This window comes from Moschus berezovskii, chromosome 25, assembly GCF_049115385.1.
Source record: "Moschus berezovskii isolate FMDL1 chromosome 25, NW_MosBer_1.0, whole genome shotgun sequence".
NCBI lineage: Eukaryota > Metazoa > Chordata > Mammalia > Artiodactyla > Moschidae > Moschus > Moschus berezovskii.
The window spans coordinates 6,110,041-6,120,274 of NC_142484.1; the positions used below are offsets into that span (position 1 = coordinate 6,110,041).

The 10,234-nt window shown below is 53.1% G+C and overlaps 1 protein-coding gene across 2 annotated transcripts; it reads right to left on the reverse strand.

Annotated features, from left to right (window-relative positions):
- Nucleotides 1-8,837: 8,837 nt before the first annotated feature.
- C25H11orf86 (chromosome 25 C11orf86 homolog) lies at nt 8,838-9,941 on the reverse strand. Of its 2 annotated transcripts, none has more exons than XM_088832371.1 (2): nt 9,672-9,941; nt 8,838-9,123 (listed from the first exon to the last, which is right to left on the reverse strand). In XM_088832371.1, exons 1-2 carry the CDS (start codon nt 9,939-9,941, stop codon nt 9,028-9,030), a joined length of 366 nt encoding a protein of 121 aa, XP_088688497.1. In that variant the 3' UTR covers nt 8,838-9,027. The 2 variants fall into 2 exon arrangements, with proteins under 2 accessions (XP_088688497.1, XP_055270915.1); XM_055414940.2 differs by having other exon boundaries at nt 8,838-9,126.
- Between the last annotated feature and the right edge of the window lie 293 nt (nt 9,942-10,234).

The window sequence follows — 10,234 nt, forward strand, 5'->3', positions numbered from 1 at the left end:
CGCTTGAAGAATCCCACAGACAGAGGAGCTTGGTGGGCTACAGTCCATAGGGTTGCAAAGCATCAAACATGACTGAAATGACTTAGAACGCACACATGTACTTATGCACACAGATTTGTGACTGTACATCTATATTTTGGTGTTATTTTTGTCATTTAGAGCCAGCCTGCTTGGATGCAAATCTTCATTTTGCTATTTCCTCAAGTGTTACCTTGAGGAAATTAATCTCTCTGTGACTCAATTTTCTCATCTGTAAAATGGGAATAACATAATAATTAACCCAGAGTTGTGAAGATGACATTGAAGAGAGTCAAACTGTAAGGTCAAAACGGCCCATGACGTTAAATAAAAGAACCCAGACGCCAAATAATGTAACAGGCTTTAATGGCCAGGCCCCCGGGCAGGATTTCCGGACCTAACAGGGTGAGGTTGGGGAAGTCCTCGGGGAACAAAGGCAGACAGCAACTTACATAACTTTAGGCAAGATTTGGAGTAGTGGTCTCTCATAGGTCAGTTAGTCGAGGCGACGACGAGACCAGCTTGGTCGCTCCGGAGGTTAGGAGGGAGGGTTGATTTCGGTAGAGATGTGTTGCGTCAGAGACTCTTCAGCGGTTTGGCGGGACTTTTTCCCACCGGCGGGAAATGAAGAGGAGAAGAAGAAGCAAAGATGGCCACCGGGGAAGAGAAGCCAAGATGGCCACCGGGGCCTGGCCTTACGCAAATATGCGATAAACTATACAGTGTTAGTACAGTGACTGTTACACTCAATGTGCAATTGGTCTACCTCATGCTTTTTCTTAAAAAAACAAACAAACAAACATTTATTTATTTGTCTGGCTGCGATGGGATCTTAGTTGCGGTATGTGGGATCTTAGTTCTCTGACCAGGGATCTTAGTTCTCCAACCCAAGCCCCCTGCACTAAAAGTGAAGAGTCTTAACCATTGGACCACCAGGGGAAGTCCCACACTTTTTCTTTATTGCAGAATATTTCATTGTATGGGTGCACCATAGTCTCCTATTGAAGGGTCAAATTTACTCTTCAGTTTTGTTATTATGAATAATGTTACAGTGAACACTCTGGGCACCGACATTTTTATTTTAAAAGTTACAGCCCAAGGAAATTCCCTGGTGGTCCAGCGGTTAAGACTGTGCTTCCAGTGAAGGGGGCCCAGGTTTGATCCCTGGTCTGAAAACTAAGATCCCACATGCCTCAAGTAAACGTGCGTGCTGCAAGTGGAGAGCGTGTGTACTGCAGAGAAGAGTCCTCACTCTGCAATGAAGATCCAGTGCAGCCAAATAAATAAATAAAAAGTTACAGCCCAATTGCCTCCCCCAAAGATTGTACCAATTTGTACTCCTGCCAGCACCACATGTTTCCCTACATTCTCATCAGCGCTGGGCACCATCCATTTGATAGGTGAGTGGATGACGTGGTATTGGGCAGGCTTCTCCACTGTCAAGTTACTTTTTATTTCCACATCTCTTGTGGCATCTCTTTTAGCACTATAGGTAAAGAACCCACCTGCCAATGCAGGAGATGTAAGATCCCTGGGCTGGGACGATCCCCTGGAGTAGAAAATGGTAACCCACTCCAGTATTCTCACCTGGAGAATCCCATGGACAGAGGACCCTGGTGGGTTACAGTCCATGGAGTCACAAACAGCCAGACACGACTGAGAGATTGAACATACTCTTGTTCCTGAACTGTGTCTATGGTGCCTATAGTTATGTAGCAAGCATCCTGGAGCACTTAGCCCATCCTGAGAGCTTCTGCAGGTCACCTCCCTAATTTCTGAGGACAAACTCTCACTCTGGTCCCCTTATTGTCTCCATTTCATGGATGAGAAAGCAGAATCACCCCTGCAATGAGCCCCACTGGATTGCCATGCCCTCCTCCAGGGGATCTTCCCAACCCAGGGATTGAACCCTTCGGCATTGGTGAGTGGGTTCTTTAGCACTAGTGCCACCTGGGAAGACCACACCAGAGCGAGCAAGTGGCAAAACCAGGATTCCTGCCTGGTCTGCCTGACCCTGCGCATAACTGCTTAGAGGTAGAAGCTGAGGTCCCGAGAGGAGACGCTTATCTGAGTCCACCCAGCTGCCAAGGCCCTCCCACACCGCCTAAGCCACTTTTGACCCCACCAAGTCTGCAACTGTTTCTCACCCACCACGACATGCCCTGGCCTCAGCCTGCCCCACGCTGCCAACTCTAGACCCACCTCCAGTTTGTGTTCTTTGGCTACTGTGGCTTCTAGCACCCCCAGAGGAAGGGACCCAGACTTCCCAGCAAATAAACACTGCCCACAGATTTCCAAATATACAGAGATAAGTGGTCCCTCCTGCCTTGGCCAGGACGGTCTGGAACTCCACACATCCTGTCCCTCTCTTCTGCTCCTCCTGGCGTCAGGTTCAGGGTCTCAGTCCACTGTTTAGGGGAGGGGAAGCCTGTACCAAGCCTGTACCATGGGCATCGCCATCATCATCAATAGCAGAGTAGCTAACAGTCACATCCTGCTTTGGATACATTTTCCAATGTTCACATTTTATGAAACACTTGGGAACAGAGTCTCCCCAAACATCTTGGAGAGCAGTGTCTTTGTCACCAGACATAACCCTTTTGAGAGTCATCTAACAGGCTGTCGCTAGCACCCTGCCCCCAGCCTCACATCCAGGCAGGTGAATTGGGGTCCAGAGCTGTTCAGGTACGCTGACCATCTCCATGTGGTCACCACTTATGCAGAGAACTGCTTTTCAAAAACTTGATTATGAAGACTTTTGAAACACACAAAATTAAGCAGAACGCCCACCCTCACCCAGTCCCCATTACCCCGATTCACAATTATCAGCTCAGGGCTGATCTTGCTTCATCTTCATTCTTGTCCACTTCCCTCACCTTTAAAGTAAGTAACGTATCATTTTATCCACAAAAGGTAAGAGTCATCTTAAAGATGAGAAGTCTTTTATCAATATAACTATAGTATCATTTTCACTGCCAAAAAAGGAATTGTTCTCTAATGTCATTAAAAATTTGGTCAATATTCAAAGTTCCAGATACTTCATACTTCTTTTCTTTCTGTATAGTTTGAATTAGTATCCAAATAAAGTGAATATGGGACTTCCCAAGTGGCTCAGTGGTAAAGAATCTGGTTGAAAAGGGCTTATTAAAAATAACAAAAGATGCTCCTAACACCTCTATCACTCAGGAAATTCCTAGGGTTTTAGGAGCTCTGTGCCAGGAAATAGGGACAGAGACCAAATATATATTTCTTATGCCACACCGTCAAATTCAGGGAATGTTACAAAGATGGCATTCTATTATCTACTATCTTGACCGTACTCCAAATTTGCTGATTATCCTGTGTTACCTTTTAAAGTGATTTTAGGGAATTCCCTGGCAGTCCAGTGGTTAGGACTCTGAGCTTTCACTGCTGAGGGCTCAGGTTCAATCTGTGGTCAAAAGAGAAATCTACATTAAATGTATTTTTTCATTTATTTCATTTTTTTTTATTATTGAAGCAATGAATGTACTTAGTTCAAAAAATAGAAGTCTACACTTATGAAGAGAGTTGGACCATAAAGAAGGCTGAGCGCTGAAGAATTGATGCTTTTGAATTGTGGTGTTGGAGAAGACTCTTGAGAGCCCCTTGGACGCAAGGAGATCAAACCACTTAATCCTAAAGGAAATCAGCCCTGAATATTCATTGGAAAGACTGATGCTGAAGTTGAAGCTCCAATTCTTTGGCCACCTGATGCAGAGTCAACTCATTGGAAAAGACCCTGATGCTGGGAAAGATTGACGGCGGGAGGAGAAGAGGGCGGCAGAGGATGTGATGGTTGGATGGCCTCACTGACTCAATGGACGTGAATTTTAGCAAACTCTGGGAGATGGTGAAGCACAGGGAAGCCTGGCGTGCAGCAGTCCTTGGGGTCATGAAGAGATGGACACAACTGAGTGACTGAACAGCAACCTCATGACACTAGCATTCCTTTGCTTTCTCCCATTCCACCCCCCCACCCCCCCACATACACACACAGAGCTTCAGCTCGGGTAGGTGTTTCCTCTGGGATTTAGCTCTGGATTTCTAGATAATATGTTTTTCTGGCAATTTCTTGGTTTTTCAAGTGTAGACATCATCCATGGGCTTTCTACAATGGAAGAGGAGCCCTTCTTGATCACCCCTCAACCACCCTCCCAATAGAGTAAGACCAGGAACTGTGGTTAGATATGAATTGATTACATTGTTTTTATTTTGTAACATTTCTTTATTTATTTGGCTGTGCTGCGGGGTCTTTGGTTGTAGCACGTGGAACCTTCGATCTTCGTTGCAGCCTGCAGAATCTTTAGTTTTGGCATGAGAACTCTTAGTTATGGCTTGTAGGATCTAATTCCCTAAAACCCAGGCCCCCTGCGTTGGGAGCGCCGAGCTATAGCCACTGGACTCCTGGGGAAGTCCTGGTTACATTGTGTTGACTGTGTCAATACTCTCCACATCTGAGCCACCTCCCTCCCTCCAACACCCCTGAGAGTCTAAGCCGTAATGTGGGAATATTTGGTCTGCTCCCCTCCCCATCCTCCCAGGATCACGGAGAAGTGTCTGCATTATCTCCTCTCCTCTCCTGAGAAGCCTGTCGAGGCTCCCTGGGGCTCCTCAGGTGAAGAGCCATCCCAGGTCCTTTGAGCCTTCTCCCTTGTCTGTCTGTTCTCACCTCCCCGACTCCCCTTTTTCTCCACAGCAAAACTGAGTCATGCCTTGGTCTCCAAACGCTCCATCTGGTCAAGGTCTCCAGACCTCACATGTGCTGTTCCCTCTTCTTGGCACGCCCTGTCCAACCCTCCACGGGGTGAACCACACTCAGCTCTTCTATCCCCTACTCAGGAAGCCGGCTCTGATGCCCACCTTCCAACAGCTAACCTCACCCTTCTCTGGGCACTTCTGCTCCCTAGCTGGCTCTGGAGTGCTGGATCACTGCCAGACTGTCAACCCGGGGGGCATGGAGGGCGACGCATGTCATCCTCTCTGAAGTCCTTGCGGGAGCAGGGTTCCGAGTGAGCCTTGCTGAGTGTTGGTTGAATGGATCGCTTGTCCCTGGTGCTCAGAGCTGGGAGCCACAGTCTGGTGGTGGGTGGGGGCAGGAAGGGTTCAGCAACAGCCACAGTAGCGGGTGGGGTGCGGTGTGCAAGGAGACGGGGCTTCCTCCCACACCTATCCCAGCCCTGGAGCTAAAAGGGAGCCCACATCCTGGGAGGCCCCAGGGCGGCCGTCTGGTCTGTGGTCGGGCCCACTTTCCTGGATCCTGACGCCGGCAGGCCTGCCAAGGTCCATCTCAGCCAAGGTGAGCTGAGGACACGCCAGGCTCTGCGGACTCTCATGGAGAGGGTGCTTCTGTGGCCCAGCCCTGGGCTCAGGGTGTGTGTGCTTTGACCCATCTCATCCCCAGGACACCTCAAACCAGGTGCTATTATTAGCATCCTCATTTCCCAGAGGAGACTGCTGAGGCTCAGAAAAGGGGTCTGCCAGGGGTCACACCGGAAGAGTGTCCTGGAACTGGCTAGTGAGGACCGAGGGCTACCTGCCCCAAGTGTTTCACATGCATTAACTTGGGTGAGGCGGGACCATTATTATTTCTGTGGAGCAGATGAGAAAACCAAAGCACAGAGAGGTGAAGCCACTTGCCCAAGGCCACACAGCTAGCAAGAGGCAGAACTCGGGCATTTAGCCACAGAGCGTTGACACGCTTTGCTCTCAGCCTGACGATGAGGGTGCTGAGGAGGGGGGTGACGCTGGCATTCCCTCTCAGGACACGACACACTCCAGTTTGCAAAGATTTGCACCACTTGCCACCTCACCTGCCACTCAACCCAAGAAAAGGCACAGAGATCATCATCCCCATTTTGCAGAGGAGAAAATCAAGACCAGAGGAGAACTGGAAAAGGTCACAGAGTAAGTTAGTTGCTGGAGAGGGGCTTGGTTTGACACCGAGGCCTGGGTCCTCCCTGGCCCCCTGACTGGCTGGACACACTGAGTTTGGTGACCCTGAGGAAGGGGGTTTGGAGCATGTAGGGCAGGTGGGTTCAGAATTCCTGCCTGGGAGCTCTAGAGGGGAGCCTAAGTCTGGCCTCCAGCTTGCTGTGGGGGGGCCTCAGTTTCCTTATCTGTAAAGTAAACAGCCTGGATCTTTGTGCCCCCAAGGGCCTTTCCAGCCTGAATTCGCTGCCCTCACTCTGAGAGGTGCCTGGGGATACGGCGTCTCCTGCTTTTCCCATTAGGGCAGTGGCCGCCCCATTTTCGCTGCAGGGTCATTTTTCCCGCCTGCTTGCGGCCTCCTCCCATCTGGTGTGGCTGCAGGCCTCAGGAAGCTGAGGGAGAGACGTCCGGCCAAGCCCAGAGGGCTTCACACTGGTTCAGGCATCAGGGCCTCCTGCTCAATCTGCCTCACCACGCTGCCCAGGGAGCATTTACTCTGCTCTGCTTCAAAGCAGAGCAGCCGGTCATCTGTCTGGCTCCCTCTGCCGCAGGACTGTGAGCCCCTTGAGGGCAGGGGTCACGTGGAGAGAGCAGAGCTTGACAAGCAGTGAGCCTTCCAGTTCTGGGAGCAGGCACAGACAGGCTGCATGTGGCAGGGATGTTGAACAGGAAAGGGAATGGAGCTGGGCGTAGAAGTGAAGGAAATCAGACCCCTCCAGTTCCGGGCTCGGGGCTCTGAGACCCCTGTGAGCATGGGAGAGGCCTGGAGGCTCTGCCCTCTGGGGGCAATGGGAACAGAACAAAGAAGCGTGAAACTGACTCAGCAAGGATGTCCTTTTTAACCCCATGTAAAATTTCCATATTGCATTTATTTTTTAAACATTTTAATTTTTTAAAAATGCGTTTGACTGCCTCCAGTCTTTGTCGCATTGTGCAAGATCTTTTGTTGTGGCATGCGGGCTTAGCTGCTCCAAGGCTTGTGGGGTCTTAGTTCCCAGACAAGGGACTGAACCCACATCACCTTGCAATGCACTGAACCACCAGGGAAGTCCCTCAGTGAGGATGTCTTTCTGTGATCTTTGGGCAGATGCTGGCCTGAGGGCAGATAGACTCGGAGCCTCCGGGGCTTCTGCCCTTCTGGAGTGCCCTCTCTGCTTGGGCCACACTGACTGCCCATGTCAGGAGGGCTCTGTGGGGAACCACATCATGCCACGAATAACCATGATGTGGGCAACGTCCTCTGGGGTCTGCTTGCCAATGGCCTGCCGAGCCCATGATAGTGAAACCTTCTGTGCTGATGAAACCAGGATGGGCAAGGCCTGGTACATCAGGGGAGGCAGGCAGATGGGGAGGTGGGGGTGGGTGTTCATTGCTCAATCGTGCCTGACCCCATGGACCACAGCCCGCCAGGCTCTTCTGTCCATGGTATTGTCCTGGCAAGAATACTGGAATGGGTTGCCATGGAGGGGACCATTCGCTGTAAATACGTGCAGAGCCGAAGCCAGGGGCACCTGCTGCGTCCTGGCCCATTCACATGGTCTGCACCTCTAGATGCGCTGCGTTCCCTCTGACCGTGAGGCCTTCGCCCAGCCCCCTTCTTCCGTGGAAACACTCATTCCCTCTCTTGGCCGGGCTAACTCCTACTCATCCTCCAGGTCTCTGTTTCATAATCCGACAACTGCTTCATGAGACCTACAATAAGGTGTAGCTGTTGGCGGTGACTGTATAGTCCTGCCTTCTCTGAGTTTCCAGGGGATGCTAATAGGCGTGACTGTAACAAGTGGCCTCCAAATCAGTGGCTTAACCCAATGAAGGTTTATTTTGCATTCATATCATAGTCCAAATGAGTGGTAAGGGGGGCTCTACTTCAGTGCACTGCCACCCTGAGCCTTGGCTGGGGTCCCATGCTGGGGTCCCATTGGACGCTCTGCATCAGACTGGCTGATGAGGGAAGAAGGAGAGCTTGGAGGCTTGGTCTGGAAGGGCGGGACTCTCTGGGACAAACTTTTGCCAGGAGCGTTCTTGTTCCTGAATGGCCCTGCAGGGTTCCGGACTCTGGGAAACAAGGAAGCCTCCCCTCTGTCTCTTGGGCCCTCAGGTCCCCCCTCCACCCCAGAACATACCCAGACTACTTACAGCTGCTCCCTCACTTTGGACCTTGGGTCTGCTTGACCTGGAAGAGCCCCAGGGACCACACAGGAAGTGCCAGTGTCTCTCAAGGAGCTCAGGCCCTTTGGGGTCAGACTCTCCCCTCGGTGTGGCCCTGGGTGGGCCCCTTGTCCTCTCTGATCCTCAAGGTGAGCCCTGCCTTGGGGGTGAACCCAAAGACAGGGAGCTGGCGAGGTCCAGGCCCTCGAAGCTGGCCTGAGGTCAGCACAGGGAGAATCAGGCTGAGACAAGTGGCAGGTGAGCCCCAGCCTCCTGGAGAGCCACCCCTCTCCCACCTCACGCCCAGGGCTTCTGCTCCATCATCTGGGAAGCTCTGGACACCACCTGCCCCCAGCGGGTTGGGAGAGCCGTGGGGGGCATTTCGTCAGCAGGAAAATCATTTACTTCAGCTCAGCAACCTTTATTTCTGTGTTCAACGCAGAGTTGGGCATTGGGTGCGGGTGCGGCCGGAGACGCCAATGGCAGCAATCCATTCCCCCTCTGGGCCTTAGTTCTCCCCTCTGTCGAGCAGGGAGGGACTCCCTTCATCGGGAGACTGTGAGGAAAGCGACAACACGCGGCAAGACACAGGTCAGACGTGGTCCTTGCCCTGGGGATGGGCTCACCGTCGGGGAGGGAGGCCCAGGTCCCACCCATCGCTGGCAGCCGCTGAGAAGGGTGGGTCGGGCATGGCCCAGTGACCAGGCGATGTGCCAGAACTGCTCAGCCCTGGGTCTGGCTTCATCGAGCTCTGTCCTGGTGGTGGAGGCCTCGGCGTGCCACTAGGGAAGGCGGGAACAGTCCACGTAGAGGCGGTCACCCCATTCACAGTCCAGAGGGCCACGGAGAGTTGGGCAGCAGTTGTGCTGTCTCATCCGGGTGCAGCGAGGGTCCCCACCGCTTGTGGCTTCCTTAGCTGGTGGTGCCCAAGGGGGGCTGTGGGGAGGCTGACCGGCTCAGGGTCACGTTGGGGAAGCTGGTGACAAAGCTCTCCCACCTTCTCCTGATCTTCTGGAAGACAGAGGAGGGATTGAGATCAGAGCTCAGGTCCCTCCACTGAGGGGTGGGCTTCAGGTTCTGTTCCACCTACAGCCAGGAGGGGGTAGTAGACCCTAGAGACAGAAGCCCTTCACTAGGCACCCTTTCTCCCGGAAGGCAGGAGCCCAGCGGGCAGCGTCCACCCAGGGGGTCCTGATCCTCTCTTTTCTGGGGGTAGAAGGGACCACAAGATGTAACCCTGGGGAAGCTGTACTGACTCATCTCTTGGCTCCAGCAAAATCCACCGTCCAACCCACTGACAGAGTGGTCATCTCAGAACAGCATTGACTATACCACCCATCATCACCAAAACCTTCCCTGACTCCCCAGTGCCCACAGGATAAATGCCAAATACCTTCAGGCCCCTCTGGAATACCTCTCTCTGCAGCCCCCGCCCCGACAGCGCTCGTCTTCTTGATCTACAGCCCCATCCGTTTCTGCCTCTGAGCCTTTGCTCCCCTGGGCCCCTCTGCCTGGGCTCTTGCCTGTCCCCTCCACCCACCAGCCCTCAGCCAAACCTGATGGTACTGCCTCAGCCACCTCCGGCTGCCTTCTCGCTCCGCTTGGATCAGCTGCTCCGTGTCCCCCAGGCTCCCGGGCAGCCGCTCCTGACCGGGGTTGTCCAGCCGTTCTGGGCCTCCATCTGAGGACCGGGACTTCTCACGGCCCTGCCTGAGGCTCAGTGCCCGGCGCAGTCGGCCCTCCACAGGCTTCCCCCAGGGCTCCTGGAGCTTGCCGTAGGAGGGCCGTGGTCCTCGCAAGGACTGACTGCGTAGCCCTGTCCCCATGGTTCTGGAGGCGGCAGGTGCGGGACTGCTTCAACCTTCGGTGAGCCTCTGTCCTTCTGAGATGGCCTGGTGCCCCCACCCACCTGACAGGAGCTCCCTTGGGGACAAAGGTTGGTGCTGCTGAGGTGGCTGTCGTAAACCAAAGGGCAGGCCACCGGGGTCAAGCATCCCTGAGTCACCCACGCAGCACACCACTGCCTCTCCACCTCCCAGGGAAGCAGGTACAGGCTTCCTCTCCTCCTCGCCCCTCTTCCTCCTCCAGGCAGCTTTCCCTGACTACCCTATCCCAAAGA